Here is a 22897-nt window from a genome sequence, read left to right as displayed (position 1 = left end):
TCAGGGACCTCATAGCTGGCTAAGGTTATGATCAGGGATGCACATAAGTGGTGCACAGGTGCGGATGTACAATGAAGCTATGAAATGCGCACCCAATTCAATTGCATCAGTGTACTTTTGTATACCACCCAGCATTTCTTTTTTTTTTTGGGGGGGCGCGATGCAGCAGTAGGCGAGGCTTGAGTAGTGTCATCGTTCAAATGAACCAATCTTTTGAGTGAACGTACTGAATGGAACCACTACATGAGCTGATCCCTTCCGTTATCAACGTGTCAGCCCTGCCTCCCCGTGCGGGATTCGAATGAGCAACATCTCCCTGACCTTGACTTTCAGTATGTAACCCATTGCTAAAGCAATTAGCAGGCTAATGATGGCCTAACAAGGATTCTTTCATTTACTCTCGCTGGCTGCCACTAAATTTATAGAGGGGCCAATTGGAGCCCAAACGAAAGGTAAATTAGCTAGATTTAATGGCCCCTGGCTTTTCCCATTGTGCTAGCTGCTTCACACCCTGGAAGACTCGCAGGGGCCAGGCCTTTGATCATGAGCAAGGCCTAATGGGCTTCGGAGAAGTGCCACTTAACTCCACTGCCCTCGGTCCACGTTTCACCACATTTCAATCTCTTTTAGTAAATGGCTCCTCGGAGACACTCAAGTGGTGTCGCTCCGAGCGTGCGCTAGCTTTACTTTCGGAAAAAGCTTTGTGATCATTTGCCTGATGCTATGTTTTTATGTTGATGATTCAGTAATTTATTGTTTTAAAATCACTTGAGTTGTTGCGAGCAGCCTTTGACGCGGTTCAGATTTGTTTGACTCGGCTCAAGTCAGTGCTGAATGCAGACAAATGGAAGACCTCAACTGCTCAAGGTTGAAATCGATATGATCACATCTTATAAAATGCTTATGCATTCTAATTGATGAGAACCTGTCCTTTAAACTGCACATTGATGAACTTGTCTCCAAGTTGAAATTGAAATTGGGTTTCTTTTTTCGAAATACAGTAAATCACGTTTTTCATTGCAAGTCAGAAAACATTTGATCAAAACAACATTTTGACCGTTGTTGGATTATGAGGACTTGCTTTTTATGAATGCTCCTGATCAGTTTTGAAAGAAATTGGATACTGTATACCACTGTGCTGTATACGTTTTATTACTGGCTCCAGCTATTGTATACGTCATTGTTCCTTTTATGTATGCAATGGCACACACAGCTTTGTATGGTGATAGACTTTCTCACTGGTTGACTTTTATTTATAACTCTATTCTTGGACTTCTGCCTACATACTAACGTGCATATTTTGAGAATATGGGAGGTAGCCAGAGTGCCCAGAGGAAAACCCACGCAAGCAGAGGGAAAACATGCCATGTTCACACATGAAGAGGTGTAATTACTGTAGGTACTAATATTTGTGTGTTAAGGGATGTGGCCTAGTGAGTGACATCAGGAGTTGAAGTCGGATTGGGCGGTTATTCTACAGCAGCTCATTGTGGGTGCTCTCATTTTGTAATTGTGTGTTTGACTTTTTGCCCCGTTCAATAAACGGCTAGAAGTTCTTCCGCTTTCCTTGCCCATGTTTGTGGGCATTACAGCACATTAACTGTTTCATTTTATTCCCATTTCACTCAAATGGTGGGATATCTCAACCTTGCTCGTAAGTTTTGGCTTGCAACAGAAAGCAAAAAAATTTCATAAAATAAGAAAAAATAAAATAAAATAAAAAAGACCAAGCTCAAAAACCCATAAATTAGGGCACTCGTAAGCCAAGGTACCACTGTATTCAGTTTGCATGTAAACTGGAAAACTGGCATTTTTGTAATCCATCATTACATGCTTACATGCTTTTATTGTCAACCTTTGTACGGAATACAGTGATTTCAATATAGAGAGACCATAAAGGAAAACATTTTCTTCAATTGTTCAGGCCTTGCCGGCACGGTAGTCGACTGGTTAGCACATCTGACTCACAGTTCTGGTGTCCGGGGTTCAAATTCCGGCCCCACCTGTGTGGAGTTTGCCTGTTCTCCCCGTGCCTGGGCGGGTTTTCTCCGGGCACTCCGGTTTCCTCCCACATCCCAAAAACATGCGTGGCAAAGGTTGATTGAAGACTCTAAATTGCCCATAGGTGTGAATGTGAGTGCGAATGGTTGTTTGTTTCTATGTGCCCTGCGATTGGCTGGCGACCGGTTCAGCCGAAGACAGCTGGGATATATAACGGCATATATATTGGGCAGAACAGTCCTTCCTAAGCAGGACTTGATTGAACCCCAGGAGTTCGGTGAGCCAGTGTCAGGGGTTCAGTGGAGGTCAAGACTCACACACACATGCACGCACACACGTACGCACGCACACACGTGTAGCGTATATCGGGGCAGCCGAGACAGCACGAGGTTGGGGACTCCTCGGTGTCATGTTTAATGGTGTCTCCGTTACACACGCACGCACTGTGTTTGTGTGTCCGTTTTGTTCAGCCCACTCGTATGATTCGTGACGTCTCGCTCCACTTGACCATCATTGGCTGCACACCGTTTGTTACAACATTTTGCAACGTTACGACTTTGCGAGCGATCCTTGGGATACATAAAAATAAGGAAAAGAAAAATCTTGTTTTGTGAAAATGATATGAGACTGAGTGGGACTTGCCAAGGTGAAGCTGCGCATTTCTGAACTTTTCTCTGTCAGGCAACAGCAAAAGGCACATTGAGTGATTGTGGGCAGTGTGGTGCACGAACGCATGTCTGGGAAAGACACATACAGTAACCCATGAATGCATGTGGTTGGATGTTTGGTGGTGGTCGGAGGAGCCGTAGGCGCAGAATGGCAGCCACACTTCCCTCAGACTGGCCCACGGCAGCTGTGGCTTACCACCACTAGGATGTGACTGTGGAGTGAATGAATATCCATCCATCCATTTTCTACACCGTTTATCCTCACTAGGGTCACGGGTATGCTGGAGCCTATCCCAGCTGACTGCGGGCAGGAGGCGGGGCACACCCTGAACTGGTTGCCAGCCAATTGCAGGAGGGAATGAATAATGTATGCAATTCCAAAGCATCTTTGAGTGCCTTGAAAAGCGCTATATACAGTAAGTCAAATGATTGGCAGTAAATATTCACTGGGTTATGGCTTTGTTTTTTTGTTGTGGGAAATTCATATTTTTTGTTTGTATTCTTTGAGCACTGGTTTTGTGTACAACTGATGTGTTGTTCATTTTGCGCACTAATAAATTACATACTATGTTTTGAATTTGAAAATAAAAATGATTATTCCCCCCCCCCACAAAAAAGGGTTCAGTGAATGCATGTATTGTATGAAACCATGGGTTTAAGAACCACTGCTTGAGCATGTTTTCCATAGAGTCAAGAGGTATGCTTTGCCATTTATTTGACAGCCTAAAGATGACATAAACATGTTTATTAAGATTAGCCTGGTGTATTTTGAAAAGGCTGATTTTGACCTTTCACAATTATAGTGTAGAAACTAATTCATTTGTGATTTGCTGGTGGACATACAGTAACATCCGTCAGAGTAGTGTACACAAACATGATTTAGTTTGTGTAGTGATTGACAGTATTTTGCCATGACCAGTATTTGGAGGCTTCTGATGTGAGCTCTGATAAAGTCGAGTAGAAATGCAAACGTAGGAGATCTAACGCAAATAGAAATGCCGTGACAGCTGATATCTTGGTTAGGCCTCTTAGATTTATCACCACGACACGCAGAGGTAGGCTTCTAATGATTTATAGTTTCAGTCAAGTTTCAGGGTCATCAGCTGGCTGTCAACAATCTGTTATAGAAACAACAGCAAACCCGTCAAGGGACCGACGATTATCTTATCTGCTTATCACACAACAAATTGGGACACTGCTTCGGAAAAATAGAGAAAATGTTTTATTCAAATGATCGCGTACCAGGAAACAAATCAAATGAACAGCCAAAAGGCAGCATTGTACCTTTAAGACAATTAATGAGGTAGCATTTTAAAACGGGGGGCAGATATTAATCACTGCGGCTTTGAGTCGTCTCCTGTAGTGGGAATGCTGCAGTGATAAGAATGGCTCACCTTGGGAAATCTGAGGCAGTCGCTCACAAACAAGCAGCCTTAATGAAGCGTAAGCGCCATTAGGTCTCTTTGTTGCATGTGATTAGAGCGCACATACAAGCTTACTCAACCATACATCTCCGAAAACTGTGTCAGCCATTCTAGTTTTTCTGTGGGTTTTTGAAAATGTTTACATAGAGAGTCATTTTAAAAATACCCATTGCAAAAATGAATGAAAACGCTGTTTTCATTCGAGTCAGTTTTAATTGTATATCTCAAGACATTTTACAAATTGAGCAGGTCAAGAACCTCACTTCTCATACATAAATAAACTAAACAAAAAACTGAACCCCACATGGGCAAGTACTTGGCAATGGAGATACAGTTCAATGAACAAAAGTTCATGAACTCATATTTTGGACAAATGTGAACTGAACGAATTGTACTTATGCCTGGTGAACATTATCGCAAACACTCATTCTAGCATCTGTAAATGGTTTTTGAATGGCAGTTAATTTTTTTCAGAAAATCTCAGCTAAACACACTGTTAAGAAGGCTTCATATGTTGGGGGACAAACGCCGTATTTGGCAACACAGCCCAAAGTCGCACAGCCACATGCGCCATCAAAATGTGATTCGTGACTGGAGGGGGAAAAAAAAATATCCTTGTTTTTATAAACGTGTAAAAACAATCCCAACTACATTGTTCAATTGACGACGGACCTCCATCTCGAGAAATGACGTGACGTTTATGACAATGACCGCATGTCACACAGCTGTTCTGATTAAATGTCGTGCACATGTATACACGGATAATGTTGTAATGTAATGTTTCATTTAAAAAGTTCGTTTTAGTTTTGCATTTTACTCTTCCCAATGTGAATGGAATTATGAATTTAAAACCGAGGTAGTTAATGAAGTGGGATTTTTGGCAACAATTACTACGTTGAAATGTTTGACATCCCTGGTCTAGGTATCTATTTGCTGGTCACGGTCACGATACATGTGTTTTATTCTGGAAGACAATGCGCGCAAAGTGCAGCAAAGTGGAGACTGTGGATTATAATACAGCTGTGAGCTAGTATACAGCAACATGGTAAGCATATTGTCATTTTCTATTAGCTGCTCTGCCCGATCTCAGATCTGCGCCTCGCCAAGGTGGATGTAATTGAAAAGGGCGATCGCTATTTTGTTTTGCGAAACTCTCCAGTGATGAGCAGCTCTGGCGCGACTGTAAAGATTTGAGCCATTTATTGAACGGACAAAGAGTCAAACACACAAACAAAATGAGAACACTTGCAAGGAGCTGCTGTAGGCCTCAACTCACACTCAGATGCTCACACGCAGACAAACCAGCCAATCTGATTCCAGCTCCTGATGGCACTAGGCACAAATACAGCATTTATTGCTTTAGATTTTTTTTATTATGTTTTTGTAGAACACAGTGTTGATTTTCTTATAAAAACATTTTCTTTTTTTAAAAACACAAAAACTGTGGTGTTTTTTGGGGGCCTGCAAGGGATTAATGGCATTTAATTTAATTTAAATGGGTCACATTTATTTGACTTACTGTATGATTAATTGAGTTACAAGCTTGGTCGTAGAAGGAATTAAACTTTTGAGCCAAGTTACCATTGTATTTGTATGTATGTGGGCCATCCATTTTGTGAGCACATCCTTGATATACGGGTCAAGGACAGCGGCACCATCCCCTCAACCTTGTCTGGCGGCAGTTATTCCATTTGGGCCTCAGAGTGTGCGATGCACGTGCAGCCGTGTTAAAGGTCATATCTGACAGCCTGTCGCAGGGACCCAAACAGGTATCATGCCTTATAAATGTGCGCTGGGACGAGAAGGTGCACTCGAATGTTGACTTCTTCTGCCCATGAGAGTCATGCACTGACAAATCGTAGCTGCAGCTAATTGCATATCTCTGTGTGTGTGTGTTTGTGTGTGCACTAGCTATTTTACTGATTGATGGTGTGGACATTTTATACACTTGTAAATGAAGGCAGCCATGGTCTTGTTGTAGCAGTTCCAACATTGATCATCTTGCTCATTGCCATGTTTCTGTTATTTGCGATCATATGTGTAATATTACATGTACCCTCAGTTTTAATACAGTGGAGCCTCTCAGGTTGAACACATTCCATAAATTCTGGTCAACATCTTTCCCCATAAGATATAATGGAAACTGAATTAAGGGGGACATATGCTCTTTTCATACTGCTACCAAGATTTGAATGAAGCTTCACTTCACTCTCCGGCCCCGCTCCCTCTCGTCTCTGCCCAAAGAAACACCCCGCAGCTCACTATGTTTATTTTTTTAATTATTTAACCTGTCCTGTTGAGCTGCATGGCCATGCAGAAGGATGGCTTTGTATGCCTTTTGTGCTGGAACAGTTTTGCTGTGCAACAGGAGAGTTTGAAGCACTCCCTCTGCTTATTTTTTTATGTTTTAATATTATGACGTTTATTGAAAACGCAGCCGGACAGAAAAGGGTTTTAGGGGACAGACAGAGGGACAGAACAGACAAGGGGAATAGGGGTGCGAAACACAGCAGAACAACAGTTAGACAGTCTCGATATTTGTTACAAAAATCGTGTTCTTATTTGTGGACGAGGGACATGCAACAACTAACCAATAGGACAAGATGAGAGAGGACAGAAAAGGGCAGGATGTGGGAATTGAGCAAGGCAGTGCTGATGATCAGTGGTGCAGTGGGATGCTTTTATAGTGTCTAAACACCTGTAAGAACTTGAGAGTTGATATCTTAATTGAACCTGTGTTATTATTAGTGGTCCCAGCGCAAGCAATTAAAGCCTATAGCGTGTCTATGGCACGTGTGCTGAATAGGTTTGACTCGCCAACATCAGGTCTGGATACTGATGCCATCCGATATCTGACACAGACAGGTAGGTAGATGAGCACATTTGCAGAGATTTCCACCATTTAAACCTGGAAAGCTTTTTTTTTTGCGTTTCGGAACCGCAGGGAGCTTAATTACCAAAAGGCTAACAAAATGCTAATTGCAATTAATGCTGTTAACCTGACCGTGTATCTAATTGCTCCAAATTACAACCTTACCGCGCTCACAAACTGTTTCTTGAAATGCCACTTGGCTCCTGGATCCTGGAGTGTGTTCTTGTTTGATTTATTTGGAGGTGAAGCCGACAAAAACCTGGAACGCGACAAGGAGATGCGTTCATAATGGAGGTCACTCTTGTTGTGACACAGCTCAGAAACTTGTATGTACAGTAGTCACAGCCTACAATTATCTTTGTCGGGGTCTGCCGCAGGTTCTCTGCTTTGCCTCTGAATGCATCCAACTCTCAAGATGCTGTACTTTTATTACAGTTTTGAGTGGCATTCAAAGCCAGATCTTTACAGCAACAATAAGTGCCGGGATTCATTCAGCACGCCTGACAAAGAGCAGATTGAGCTACAGCTAGGCGCCATACTTACTTGGCTGGGAAAGACGTTAACCACACCATAAAACAATTTAGAAACTGGAAGGGGGTGGAGAATTTGGCGCATCACTGTCATAGCCAAGGGCGAGTTGTTGCTTGACTTGATTTTTATATACTGCATTTTCAGTGATGGCGGTAACGCTTTACAAAGGAACGTGTAACTCCAAAATGCTGTCCTTTTTGAGCAATGAGCAAAGTAACACGTTACTCTTCCCCGGAAAGTAAGTGGACTATAGTGTTGTTTCGTTCCCGAACGTTTCGTTCAGAAGAACAAATCTGTTTAGTGAACGTACTGAATTAATCCATTTATGAAATGATTCATTCTTTGAGCTGGGAGCGGAAACGAACTGCTGAAGCCTTCTGTCACTCACTTCTGAATCTTTGGTGAATGACCAATGACTGAGCAATTCGGGGAAGCTCCTTTCATACCCAATCATGGCAGCCACCTGTTCCCAATTACCTGTTCACCTGTGGGATGTTCCAAACAGGTGTTTATGCCACCTGTCCCAGCTTTTTTGGAACGCGTTGCAGCCATAAAATTCTAAGTTAATGATTATTTGCGAAAAACAATCAAGTTCATCAGTTTGAACATGAAATATCTTGTCTTTGTAGTGTATTCAATTAAATATAGGTTGAAATTATTGTATTCTGCTTTTATTTATGTTTCACACAACGCCCCGACTTCATTGGAATTGGGGTTGTACATGACATGAATATGTGTGTGATATATTGTATGGCATTCCACCAGTGCATTCTTCCAAATGGAGATTGCTGATTGTCCCTCTTTTGGGCCAAAATTCCCATTGTTGCCAGACTTGTCATTGCTCTGTGTGGGTGATATGTCAGGATTGATTTAGTTAAATAAGAATGTAGTAGCTTGTGCAAAAAACTACTAAATTCTACTACTGTACTACTATTGTACAGGGGTACCTTGGCATAAAGACTCAAGTACAAATTGTAATTGTCGCCGCCATAGGAACTGAGCTCTGTTGTAAACTACGGGCCACTTCTACTACTAGAAATACAATAGTAGTATTTAGGGCCTCCTCCATCCATCCTTTTTCCTCCGCCTATTCAAGGTCAAGTTGCGGGGCAGCCTAAGCAGGGAAGCCCAGACTTTCCTCTTCCCAGCCACTTCACCCATCCATCCCAGGCTCGTCGAGAGACGTAGTCTCTCCAGAGTGTCCTGGGTCGTCCCCGGGAGACATCCTAATCAGATGCCAGAGTCACCTCATCTAGCTCCTCTCAATGTGAATGCAAATTAAATCTTCATAAAATAAAAACAAATTGAGGCAAATTCCCCGACAAGAAATAATCCACAATTAACTTTCTTTGCTCACACCCATGAAACAGCAAAATGGGCAGAGAGCATTTTCTCAAGTTCCAAGTGGAGTTCTTGTAGGCTGAAATGTGGACATTTTTAAGCAGACACAGATGCACGCGCATGCCATACAGTAGCTGTTGCTTTTCATAGTCTGTGATGTGAACATATTGAATGTGACGCCAGGGGTGTTCTACCTCTTCTGACCGTGAGTCATGCGCCAAGGTAACCCTCGATGGTTTCTGCCATGCTTCACATAAACGAATCACTTTGAAAACTTTGCTTCCGTGTGGGGCTGCGCAGACTTCAGTTGTGGTCATGTGATTGTCTGGCTCTGTTTGATTGGCAGAATGGAGTCGAACGCCGCTAGTGGTTACGGTATGTTGGTGAAACACCAGCTACGTTCACACTGTAGGGCATGATGCCCAATTCAGATTTTTTGTTAAATCCGAGGTTATTATGTAGTTGTTCACATTACACAAAGAGTTGTGACATCACACCCATGCCGCAAAACCCGACGTCCCGTTGCGCATGTGCACCATCGCGAGGCGCCGTCTCTTTACAGAAGTAAATATGATTCCGCGTGTACGTCTCAAGACGCATTTGTGGCAATTTCAAAGATTTTATGCTTGGACTGACCAGTCCCCTCTTACATTTATCAGTTCTAAAGCATCTTCTTTTCGCCACTGACTGTTTCCTGCTCCTTCGTCCGCCCTTAATTGTCCCGCGTATCTGTTTGATAGAACAATCGTGACGGTTTTCGCCTTTTGATGACGTACTGTATAGGTTGGATGAGCACGACGTGAGCGTCTAGACTGCACTCGCATCGGATACATATCCAATTTATATCCACATATGAAAGAAGCCTGGGTCAGATTTGGAAAGAAAAATGAATTGTACTGTTCACATTGACATCAAAAAAATCAGGTATGTCACATTGGGCAAAATAAATTACAAAAAATTAAGGATTGGAAAGAAGTAATGAGTGATTTTGATGTCCTTTGACAAGAAGAGACACACCCTGCTGGGGGAAGAAAGTTAGGTAGAGAATATGTTATATTTTAGTAACATAGCGATGCAGCCATGATTAAAAAAAAAGAAAGTCAATTCTCATATATTTATTCCTTAAACACGTTTATAATATACTGTGTTATTTAAATTAGTTATCATTAATTGGTTGTGTTATTTAATATTAGTACAAAATTCCATTGTTCAACTAACTTGCCGTTAGTGAGCCAATAAGGAGCTCTTGGCATGTTTTCCTACTAAATTCATTCAAATGTCATTCTCACGATTAAGTCAAGGAGTATTGAGAAGTGTTTTTGGGACGACTCTGATAAATGTGGCGATTATAGGAAGTCTCCTTCCTGCTGCCCATGTGGCGCACTGCTCTGAAGAGACAGCGCCCCTGCTTTTTGTGGCCATTCGCGTGTTGTGATGAATGTGCTGTGTCACGTGTGTGTGTGTGTGTTAGTGTGTAGTGTGAGTGTGTGTCGTGTCGGGTGATGTTATGGTTTGTAGTGTGCTTTCCTTTATGTCAGTGCCTAATACATTTTTCTCACACAGTCATGGATAATTAATTAATTAATCTACCGCAACGGAATATGCCGTCCGTCTTTCCCCCTTCATGTCGTACACTTTGATATTTAAAGCGTTGTTAATAAATGTAACTTAACTGTGCAGCAGCGAATGACCTTGAGCGCGCTTCCTTTTGTGTGGCGCGTTTCACTGCAAAGTGCGAAAAGGCACTAAGAGGTGCTTTAGGCGCAATTTTCTGCCTTGGAGAGGCTGGATGTTCCTCTCAATTAATGGAGGGACATTAAGGGAGTCTTCAATGAACTGGCCTTACTTAAACAGAAATATAGAGCCATTGCTGTGCCCTCTGGTGCACAAAGTCAGTTTTAACATCAATTAGGGAGCGATTTATATGCATAAAAAGTGGAGGCAGAGATGCAGCTAATTGAAGTGATTCGACTGTAACTGGTGGAGAGTTCCTCAGATGTCACGGCACACTTACGTAGTCGTTCACTGGAGGGTGGTCCTCCACATCACGGGTGGAGCGATGACCTTTCACCTCTGTGTCAGGGGAGTCCAAGTGCTCTACCTCCTCTTGCAGCTCAGAATCTGATTTGGAAACACAAGTAAGATAGGATGCCTACACAGTTGCACAACTGTTTTGAATAGCCAAAATTGTCAGAAATGCTCTAATGACAAAAGCTCACAGGCCACAAGAGATTTATGACTCAAATAATGGAGGTGCTGTTATGATTCTGCCTTGCAAAAAAATCCCAAATTTAATATCCACATAGTTGTTTCTAGTGATGGAACAGAACCAAGAAAATGTATTTAACTCCTTTTTATATTACTGTAATCCCAATAACATGAGCAGACTACTAGAACTCATACACTGTTTATCGGTGCAAGTAAACTTTTGGAATATTCAACAATATTACTGGTGTATTACATTGTACAGTATGTCAAGTGAAACTGTAGTTAAATGTGACTTTCATGGAGAAATGCAGCCGAATAATGATCATGCATTTTATTTAAAGGCTAATTTTATCACACACAAGGACATCGCACAATGAAACAGTAAAATCCCGGTAAAAATACATTAAAAGCACAAGAAACGTCAATTTTAACCTTTTTACTTGTCTAGGAGCTCCGCAAATAACAAACATGGACCGACACAATATTGTGGTGTGATTTTAGTCTCTTGGAATGCTATTTGCTGTTAAGTAAGCCTTCACTATTACTACCAGACCATATTCGCAGGTGCTGTTGGTTTGGTTAGCAGTTGTGTTCAAATGTGCTCAGCAGTTGTGTCTTTAATGTCCGTTGATGAAGAATACCATATATCAACTGATGTAATTACCATTTTTCCCCTGATGGGAAAAGGGAGGCGTCTAATTGAGGGTGGCGTTAATTGGTTAAAGTGGACGATATCCATGGCGACTAATTGGGGCACGGTGTGGCCACTATTTGAGGAAATGGGGTGTGCTTTGGTGTCACTTCTTTACTGCCACAATGTTGAATATTAATGAGACTATTCTGCACCTTGATTGGAGTCCATCTAATCAACTGTTTAACAGGATTTGGCAAGACACGCATCTGTCTTCAGAAGTTCCCAGAGTTAGCCATGCATATCAGAGCATGATCTAAGCCAGAGTAATCATCTGCTTCTTAATTCTACGTAACAGCATTTGTTTTGTTTTTTGTCTGAAATGACACAATGTAGACAGGCTATTGGGCTAGTTGTCAAAAATCAAATAAAATACGTGTTAAATTTGTGCTGCATGCGGCCTCCCTCAACAAACCATTCACATGGCTTGTGGCACAACGCACCCTCCAGTCCGGGTGTTAATAGTGTGCATTTAAGCTTAGAAGCCCCCCGTCAAAATCCTCCCTGATGCCTCACCGCTCAAAGGGGAGGGATGGATCCAGTGGATGGGCAGCTCCTGGCAGAATTCCCAGATCTTCGACTGCAAGAGGAATGCCGGGTCAACGATAGGCTCCTCGGCGGGAACCCACACTTGGGAGTCCTCCATTTTAGTATCCATGGCATCCACCTGCTAGCACACACACCATTGAGCCAAATAGCAGCATCAGCCTTATTGTTTTAATCTGTCATCTCTATGAGTCGAGGGCGCCGACTTCCTGACTCCTGTTTTCTGACCCCCTCCTCCTCTGCCTCTCTCCAGCAAGCCTGCAGCATGCTCTTTCTATTACACATCATTGAAATTCACAGACAGTGATGATTTGACTTTCAAATGACTTTGCATGTGATCTTCATTATTGCATAGCGACAGTATCGTTTAATGTGACAGACAATAAAGCCTTGCATTCTCCTCCTCCTCCTCCTTCTCTTCTTCACCGGCACGATGCATCGCTCGGCATCAGAGCACTATTAGTGGGCTTAATTTGTTGATACTGTAGTTCATGAGCTGTAAAGTAAACTATTATTGTTTAATGATCACGACTACATGTCAGTGTTGTTTAATAGAGACATATGACAGGCACTGGGTAATGCTAACTGCTAATGCAGCACACGTTCAAGTCCCTCTTTAATTAGCCAGCCAGAAGAACAGTTCACTTGACAAATGTTTTTACAAGGTGATTTTCCCTCAGTTTAAAGCTTAATTGCATAGTATCTGTCACGTGTGGGGAGTAGCTGGACCCAAGAGCAGGCGGAGGCAGATGTAAAATGATGAACAGTTTATTGAGCAAAGGTTATGGAGGTGGTCCTGGATGTGTTGGCAGGCGGCGGCGTGGACAGGTGGCAGGCAGTGGACAGAACAGGCGGCTGGCTTGGTGGCAGGAATGACGTGGGTCAGGAACACAGGGGAGCACTGGCAACGAGGAGACACAAGAGTTAACAAGAGAACGAGGCGTTAAGTGGCTTGCTTGAGTACGGTGGGCCGTGGTACCGCTAGCAGAGGCTGCAATATGATGATGCTGATTGGAGACAGGTGCTGAAAACAGAGAGGGGAGGGGGGAGAGAGAGAGGACGCAAAGAGCCCTCCAGGCTACTATAATGGAACTGAAGGGCAGTATATGACAGTACCACCCTCTCAACGGACGCCTCCTGGTGTCCTGACAGTCTTCCCCGGGTGAACCGCGTAGAAGTCGTCCAAAAGGATATGATCAAGTATAAGCTTCCGGGAAATCCAAGACCGCTCCTCCGGCCCGTACCCTTCCCAGTCGACCAGGTCCTGGATCCCAATCTTTAGGGACTGTGGCAGTTTTAACTGGACGGAAGTGGTGTTAATGATTTGGATGATGGGAAAAGGACCAATGAAGCTTGGAGCGAGCTTACAGGACTCTGTTTGAAGAGGAAGGTCGTGGGAAGAGAGCCAGACGGATTGACCCACCTTGTATTCGGGGGTTGGGGAGCAATGACTACTTGTTGCGTGCCGCGGACCAGTTCAGCGCTGCCTGGACGTCCTTCCAAACCACCTGGACTCTCTGGAGGCGATCTTGTACGGAGGGGACTGCCACCGCCTGCTCATGTAGTGGAGGTTGGAAACCACAGCAAACCATGAATGGGGACATACCAGTAGCGGAGCTGTTGAGGGAATTATGAGCGTATTCAATCCATGGGAGGAAGGAACTCCATGAGGAGAGGTTGCGGGCGGCCACACAGCGGAGTGCCGATTCCAGGGTTTGGTTGGCCAGCTCCATCTGGCCGTTGGTCTGTGGGTGATACCCCGAGGATAAGCTGGCTGCTGCGCCCACTGCCTTGCAAAATTCCTTCCAGACCCGAGAGGAAAACTGGGGACCTCGATCGGCGACTATGTCGATGGGGTTACCATGGAGTTTGAAGACATGTAAGACAAGGAGGTTAGCAGTTTCCAGGGCGGACGGGAGTTTGGGGAGGGTCACATAATGGACACACTTGGAAAAACGATCGATGATTGTGAAAATAACTGTGTTACCTTCAGAGGGGGGCAGGCCGGTAACGAAGTCCACAGCGATATGACACCAAGGGCGGCTGGGAACTGGCAATGGGTGCAGCAGGCCAGCTGGAGGTCGTTGAGAAGACTTCCCTCGGGCGCAGACGGAGCAGGCTTGAACGAACTCTCTGGTGTCTTTGATGAGGCTGGGCCACCAGAAGTACTGTTGAATGAACTGGGTAGTACAGGTGATGCCAGGGTGAAAAGTTAATTTAGAGTTGTGGGCCCACTGCAAAACTTCCGACTGTGCTGAATCTGGGACGAACAGGAGGTCAGGAGGCCCGGTCTTGGGATCAGGTTGGGTCTTTTGGGCCTCCTTGACCACCGACGTGGCCGCTCCAAGGATGCAGGAGGCTGGAAGGATGGATTCGGGTTCTGCTGTGCTGGAGGGTGGTGAGTGAATACGGGAGAGAGAATCTGCCTTGGTGTTATGGGAACCGGGACGGAAGGAGAGACTGAAATTGAATCTGCTGAGGAATAGTGCCCAACATGCTTGTCGGGGGTTGAGACGTTTAGCGGTACGGAGGTAAGCAAGGTTTTTGTGTTCAGTCAAAATGAGAAATGGTTGTTTAGTCTCCTCCAGCCAGTGCCTCCATTTTTCCAGGGCCCATATTATGGCCAGCAGCTCGCGGTTTCCGACGTCATAATTCCTTTCTGCTGGAGATAGGCGACGGGAAAAAAAAGCACAGGGGTGAAGTTTATGGCTCATGGGGTCTCGCTGCGAAAGGATTGCTCCAGCTCCGGAATCCGTGGCGTCAACCTCCACCACGAACTGGAGGTAAGGGTCAGGGTGGCGCAGAATAGGAGCAGTGGTGAACAGGGATTTGAGTTTATTGAATGCTTGTGAGGCAGCCGTGGGAAAGGGGGAGCTGGTGGATGTGAGTCTGGTGAGGGGAATAGCGACCTTGCTGTAATTACGGATGAATCGGCGGTAGAAATTGGCGAATCCAAGGAAACGTTCTTTGCGGGTCGCGGGGACGGTCCAGTTGATGATGGCTTGGATTTTTGCGGGGTCCGGTTGTAGTTGTCCTTTTGCAATGATGTAGCCGAGGAAATGTACTGAGGATAGGTGGAATTGACATTTTTCCGGTTTGACGTATAGACGGTTCTCGAGGAGGTGCTGGAGGACATGGCATACATGGATGCAGTGTTCTTCGGGGGAGTGGGAGAAAATGAGGATGTCAAAGGATGGGTGAATCAGGGGCAGCAGTGACTTATTTTTAATTGTAATGTCATTGAGTCCTCGGTAGTCGATGCATGGGAGTGGTATCTTTTTTCTCTACGAAGAAAAATCGCGAGGAGGGGGCGTATGAGGCCAGCAGCCATGTAATCCTCTCTCCCGGCCTTTTTTTCAGGCCGGGAGAGATTGTAGAGTCGGCTGGTGGGAAGTGGAGTTCCCGGCAAGGGGTCTATGGTGCAATCATATGAGCGGTGGGGGGAGGGGGGGTGTAGAGAAATGGCCAATTCCTTGCTGAATACTGGGGAGAGGTCATTATATTCTTCTGGAACTTGGGAGAGGTCCACTGAGACGGCAGAGGGTGGTGGGTCTTCTCAGGGTGGAACGGCAGAAAGGAGACACTGGGAATGGCAATGAGGACTCCATCTGATAATGGATAAAAGAGTCCAGTCTATGGCGGAGTTGTGGAGTTGGAGCCAGGGAATACCAAGAACTAAGGGGGTCTCAGGGGAAGTAATGACAAAAAGGGAAATGTTTTCGCGGCGATTGCCTGGAATAAGGAGTGTGATGTGCACTGTTTGGTGGGTGACCAGGGAAATTACTCGGCCATCCAGGGCTGTGACTTTTTTCAGGGATGGAAGTGGTTGGAGAGGGATTTGGAGCTGGTGAATTATTTCTTCATGAATAAAATTATCATCGGCACCGGAATCAATAAGGGCAGGGTTGGGGGTGTTATGAGCATAAATGATAATGCAAGCGGGCATGGTCATGCGCGAGGGAGAGCTTGAGGGAATGGAGGTTTGGCTCACTGCGATGGTCTCGGGACGTGGTGAGCCTGGTCTTTCTGGTCGGAGGGGGCACGAGGAAATAAAGTGACCGGATTGACCGCAGTAGATGCACAGCCGCTGGATGACAAGACGCTGACGTTCTTGTGGATCTAAATGTGTTTGACCAATTTGTATGGTTTCATCGGATGCAACGGGGAGTGACAAAAGTGCGGAAGACTGACAGCGTGGTGCTCAGAGTGGGAAAGTGTTTACGCGAGCATAGCCCTCTCTCACGGCCTCTCTTTCGCAGTCTGTTATCCAGATGGATGGATGGAGAGGACGATTAGAGCCTCGAGAGAGGAGGGCTCGTCCCGGACCGCAAGCTCGTCTTTGATTTGTTCGGAGAGACCGTTTGAAAAGACTCCCCTAAGGGCTGCATCATCCCACCTGCATTCACCAGCAAGGATACGGAAGTCGATGGAATATTCCGCAACGGATTTAGCGCCCTGAGTGAGTGTGAGGAGATGACGACCCTGAATGGGGTGATCGAAAACCTTAGGGAGTTCGGCAGAAAAGGAATCGAACGAAAGGAGGACCGGGGAGGAGTTGTGCCATAATGAAGTGGACCATTTTGCTGCTTTGTCGCAGAGGAGGTTAGTGATGTGTGCTACTTTGGAACATTCGGTGGGATAACTGTACGGTTTGAGATTGAATGTGAGTTTATTGAGCAAAGGCTATGGAGGTGGTCCTGGATGTGTTGGCAGGCGGTGGCGTGGACAGGTGGCAGGCAGTGGACAGAACAGGCGGCTGGCTTGGTGGCAGGAATGACGTGGGTCAGGAACACAGGGGAGCACTGGGAACAAGGAGACACAAGAGTTAACAAGGGAACGAGGCGTTAAGTGGCTTACTTGAGTACGGTGGGCCGTGGTACCGCGAGGAGAGGCTGCGATACTTTGGCGAGGAATTCTTGGAACAGCCAGGCTTAAATACCGGTGGTGATGAGGCTGATTGGAGACAGGTGCTGAAAACAGAGAGGGGAGGGGGGAGAGAGAGCGGACGCAAAGAGCCCTCCAGGCTACTATAATGGAACTGCAGTGCAGTATATGACAGTATCGCGCCTTGGATCCTGGGGCTATCATCAGAGCAGGACTTATTAATATCGTGCCTTTTTTTCCCCTTTCGTCCCATCACTCCTCGTTAAAAATAAGCCGTGTTTGAGACCTTCCTGTACCAAAAAGCTCCGAACTTCACGTATCAGGGAAATCGCACACTTTCTTTTTACAGACTAAATTAGCAGGTGGCAGTGTTGTAATGTGGAAGGAAGGAAGTCGAGAAGTTGAAGTGGTTATATTTGAAAATAACCAACTAACTAAATAAATAAAATCAGCATTTCGGAGTCATAATGTCTATTACCCTCCTCACTCTGTGCCACCTCCTCTGCCTGAGAGATGTTTACATAATACAGTGATGTGCTATGTGGCCCACAAAAATTATGTTGCTGATATATTACATGCAGACTACTGTAGACACACCAAAAATGCTCTTTTACCACATTTTTAGCATCTTTCTGTCCTGTGTGTAAGCTACTACACCCTGACCGCCCTGTGAATTGGTAACACTGTACAGCCATTACACAAACAAATTGCTGCAAATGTGTATGAGAGTGTGAATTCTAACTCCCTGACAATGCCACATATCTCATTATCTAATTGCTCTGGGCCGCAACGGCTGTGTGACGCTTGCTACTGGGTTCACGGTAATATTGCCTCATGCGTTACTCTGGGATTCCCACCCTTATCCAAACATTTTCTTTACCATGAGCTGGAGCCTATCCCGGCTGACTTTGAGTGGTGAACCCTGGACTGACCACGAGTCAATTGCAAGGCAGATATACAAACATTCATTCACACTTATCCCACCAATGGACAATTCAGTCTTAAATTAACCTAACACGCATGTTTTGGGGATTTGGGAGGAAGCCAGAGTACCCGGAGAAAACATGCAAGGCTGAAGCTCAAACCATGAACCTTTAGAGCTGCCCTGGAATCTTGACTATGCTATCTTGGGGGGCTAAATTGTTTGGTAAACCAACATAAGCCACTGGCTGTGGCGTTAAGTCGGTCAACTCTTAGAAATTAAAGTCAAAGTGGAGGAACACACACAGCCCACTCTAAATGGACCTTTTAAAGTGTAAAGTAAATGGAGGTCACGACACATGTCTCGCAACATGACTTGGTCTTCACAGCTGAGAAACGACCGCAATAACTTGAGGCGGGGGTGGTGGTGCACCCGGGAGGGAGGTATGCTAAAATGTCAACCTTTTAGCATGGTGCAGGGATTTCTAAATGCCAGTTAACAAGAACAAAGAGAACATAATTACAGTCCTTGGTTTATACACACTTCTCCGAGGCCCGTCTATTTGGCTACTGACTAATCATGTGTTATTAGGACACAAGCAACTTTTTTTTCCCAACAATTGGACCTTGGGAAAAAGGATGATTTGTTTTGTGAGGTGTACTCCCTGTGTATGTACGACATTCCGCCTACAGTGGTGTTGACTTACTAATTATACGCTGCTTGTACTGTAGTTAATGAATTTACCCTCTTCTGCTACCCAGAGCCATGACATGGCCATGACACATTGTTTAAAGTGTTGCTATGTTTGCTAGAGACCAACAAATGTTTTATCATGGCACCCAGGAGCTGTTTTTTTTCCATGCGCCACGAATTGCGCCAGGACACGAATTTCAGTTGACATGTTTATACAGGCAACTTTTGCCACTATGGCTATATGACGTTTGTACTGGCATTTCAACTCTACAATATCTCATCCATTTGGCCATGAATTACTGAAGTGAATAATTTATTATCCAGTACCAGGAATCATGCTTCGGACATGCTTTTCAGATCCCAACTATTCGCCAGTCGCCACCAAGCAACCATATTAGCAACAAGGTCAATGTGAAGTAAATCATTATTCTGCGACATTCCAGTATGGTATAGTATAAGTAGAAAGCACTGGAATTAAGTTATCCATCCATCCGTCCATCCATCCATCCATCCATCCAATTATGCATCCATTCATCCCTGTACCGCTTATCCTCACAAGGGTCGTGGGCGAATTGAGTTAATTATCTCTAAATGTGAAATTGTATTTATGATGCAATCCATCCATCCATCCATCCATCCATTTTCTACCCTTGATCTGGAGCCTATCCCAGCTGACATTGGGTAAGACACACAAGGTACACCCTGGACTAGTCCCCAGCCAATGACGTATAATGTAATAAAATTTGTTAAATTCATTATTACAGTTATAAATGAATTATTATTTTATTCTCTAAAAAAAATCCCCAAATGTTATGAATGTCTAAGCTCCTTAAATTGAAGAGTGCATTTACTGTAAGTGTTTTTGTTTTTACTCTCTTAAACAGTGTACTGCTCCTACCATCTTTCATCGTAATATTGTGCATCCTAAACAACATAGTCCAGGCTCTAAATGGAGCTATTAATAAAAACAACCGCAAATATATTCCATTGCACAATATTAATGTTAACAGGTTTTAGCTACTTTCAAGTCATCAGAACAACGAGGAAGATGAAAGAGCAGCTTAAGGAGCTTCTCGGCTAGCTCATGTAGTAGCTGCCTTCTCATATAAACGCATTTGGGTTGTAAATCAGTGCTAGCAAGTTTGCACGCTCACTCGGCGTGCTGGAGCCTATCCCAGCTGACTCTGGTTCAGCCTGAACTGGTAGGCAGCCAAATGCAAGGCACATATAAACCAACAACTCATATTCACACCTACAGGGAATTTAGAGTCGCCAATTAACTGAGCATGCAATTTTTTGGGATGTGGGAGAAAACCGGAGTACCCGGACAAAACCCACACAGGCACGGGAAGATCATGCAAAACGCCACACAGGGGAGGCCGGATTTGAACCCGGGTCCTCAGAAGTGTATATATATATATATCTATATATATATATATAGATAAATATATATATCTTTTCTTCCACTTATCCGACGTTGGGTCGTGGGGACAGTAGCTTTAGCAGGGATGCCCAGACCTCCCTCTCCCCAGCCACTTCATCCAGCTCTTACAGGGAATCCCGAGGTGTTCCGAGGCCAGCTGGGAGACATAGTCTCTTCAGCGTGTCCTGGGTCGTCCTCCGGGTCTCCTCCCAGTAGCACGTGCCCAGAACACCTCACCAGGGAGGCGTCCGGGACGCATCTTAATCAGATGTCCTAGCCACCTCATCTGGCTCCTCTCAATTTGGATGAGCAGCTGCTCTACTCTGAGCTCCTCCCAGATGACTGAGCTTCTCACCCTATCTCGAAGGGACAGCCCGGACACCCTGTGGAGGAAACTCATTTTGGCCGCTTGTGTCTGGGATCCTGTTCTTTCGGTCACGACCCACAGCTTGTGACCATAGGTGAGGGTAGGAACGTAGATCGACCATGAGAGCTTCGGTTTTCGACTTCAACCCGAGCTATAGGACAGCCCGCCTCAGAGACCCTAGACTCTGATCCTCATGAGAAGACGTGTCGGTGGAATTGAGGAGGTCTTCGAAGTATTCTCCCCACCGACTTACAACGTCCCAATTCAAGGTCAGCAGCGCCCCCTCCCCACTATACACAGCATTGTTGGTGCACTGCTTCCCCCTCCGGAGACGCCGGGATGGTGGACCAGAATTTCCTTGAAGCCGTCCGGAAGTCTTTCTCCATGGCCTCACCGAACTCCTCCCACGCCCAGGTTTTTGCTTCAGCAACCACCAAAGCTGCATTCCGCTTGGCCAACCAGTACCCATCAGCTGCCTCAGGAGTCCCACAGGCCAAAAAGGCCCAATAGGACTCCTTCAGCTTGACGGCATCCCTCACCGTTGGTGTCCACCAACAGGTTCAGGGATTACCGCCACGACAGGCGACCACCTTGGTCGGCCGCGTCAGCAATGGAGGCGCAGAGCATGGTCCACTCGGACTCAATGTCCCCCGCCTTCCCCGGAACATGAGCAAAGTTCTGTTGGAGTGGGAGTTGAAACACCTTCTGACAGGGGATTCTGCCACCAGGTGGTGATCAGTTGACAGCTCCGCCCCTCTCTTTACCCGAGTGTCCAAGACATGCGGCCGCAAGTCCGATAACACAACCACAAAGTTGATCATCGAACTGCGACCTATGGTGTCCTGGTGCCAAGTGCACGTGTGGACACTCTTATGCTTGAACTTGGTGTTTGCTATGGACAGTCCATGATGAGCACAGAAGTCAAATAACAGAACACCGCTCGGGTTCTGATCGGGGGGCCGTTCCTCCCAATCACGCCCTTCCAGGTCTCACTGTCATTGCCCACATGGGCATTGAAGTCCCCCAGCAGAACGATGGAGTCCCCAGCAGGATCGCTCTCCAGCACCCCTTCCAAGGACTCCAAAAAGGGTGGGTACTCTGACCTTACAGGCGCAGAGGTGGGGAGCAATAAGTATACCCACACCTGCTCGGCGCCTCTCACCCTGGGCAACTCCAGAGTGGAAGAGATTCCAACCCCTCTCAAGAGGACTGGTACCAGACCCCAAGCCGTGTCTGGATGTGATCCTGACTATATGCAGTCGGAACTTCTCAACCTCACACACCAACTCGGGCTCCTTCCCTGACAGAGAGGTGACATTCCACGTCCCTAGAGCCAGCTTCTGTAGCCGGGGATCAGATCGCCAAGGTCCCTGCCTTCGGCCACCGCCCAGCTCGCACTGCACCCGACCCCTATGGTCCCTCCCACAGGTGGTGAGCCCATGGGAAGGGGGAGCAACGTTACCCTTTCAGGCTGTGCCCAGCCGGGCCCCCTTGGTTCAGGCCCGGCCACCAGGCGCTCACCTTCAAGCCCCACCTCCAAGCCTGGCTCCAGAGGGGGTCCAGGTGACCCGCGTCCAGGCAAGGGAAACCTAAATCCATATATATTCTTCATCGTAGGGGTCGTGCTTTGTCTCACCTATGACCTGTTTGCCATGGGTGCAGCCTCAGACAACTTATAATACTATATATATATATATATATATATATATATATATATATATATATATGTATATATATATATCTATGTGTGCATGTGTGTGTGTGTGGGAGAGAGAGTGTGTTTTTTTAAACAAGGTGATGGGAGGTTAAAAAATTGATTGCCTACAAAGAGAGAGACAGGTTTTGTAAATAATGCAGACACAGGCCTAATATCAGCTTGAAATTCAGACAAAACGATTTACACTTTTGGCATACGGGTAGGGCAATTCATCAAATTTTAATTTGGGCTTCTCACAATTATAAAAACAATTGAAGAAAAACAAGTAATGTGTGGCAGGGGCATTATTGTGTGCAGCTGCAGCTTACTGCACATTTAAGAGTTTGACAACTCTTTTGACAACTCTTGCGCCATCCGTGCTCCAGTGCTCAGCCATTGGAACACGGACAGTCCTCTATAATGGGGAAAAGTCATTCAATTAACCTACCATGCGTGTTTTGGCTATGTGGGAGGAAACTGGAGTACCCAGAGAAAACCAATGCAGGCACAGGGAGAACATGCAAACTTCACACAGGCGGGGCCGGGATTTGAACCCCAGTCCTCAGAACTGTGAGGCAGACATGCTAACCCGTCGGTCACCGTGCCACCAGTGCTTTCTGTTATGCCCTA

At 45.5% G+C, this 22897-nt stretch overlaps 1 protein-coding gene across 2 annotated transcripts in view; it reads right to left on the bottom strand.

The window, feature by feature from the left end:
- tnmd (tenomodulin) overlaps window positions 1-22897 on the bottom strand; it is an 80400-nt gene that overhangs the window by 749 nt on the left and 56754 nt on the right. Inside the window, exons 5-6 of one of the 2 annotated variants that reach the window (XM_061788193.1) lie at window positions 12253-12406; window positions 10852-10958 (exon numbers count right to left, since the gene is read on the bottom strand). In XM_061788193.1, coding sequence (XP_061644177.1) covers window positions 10852-10958; window positions 12253-12406 — 261 coding nt within the window. The remainder of the gene's footprint in view (window positions 1-10851; window positions 10959-12252; window positions 12407-22897) is intronic. The other variant, XM_061788194.1, reaches the window with a different exon arrangement.

The sequence above is a fragment of the Phyllopteryx taeniolatus genome, chromosome 10 (assembly GCF_024500385.1).
Source record: "Phyllopteryx taeniolatus isolate TA_2022b chromosome 10, UOR_Ptae_1.2, whole genome shotgun sequence".
In the NCBI taxonomy this organism is placed as follows: domain Eukaryota; kingdom Metazoa; phylum Chordata; class Actinopteri; order Syngnathiformes; family Syngnathidae; genus Phyllopteryx; species Phyllopteryx taeniolatus.
Note: the sequence above shows the minus strand (reverse complement) of the source record. Positions and strands in the feature narration are given on the sequence as shown.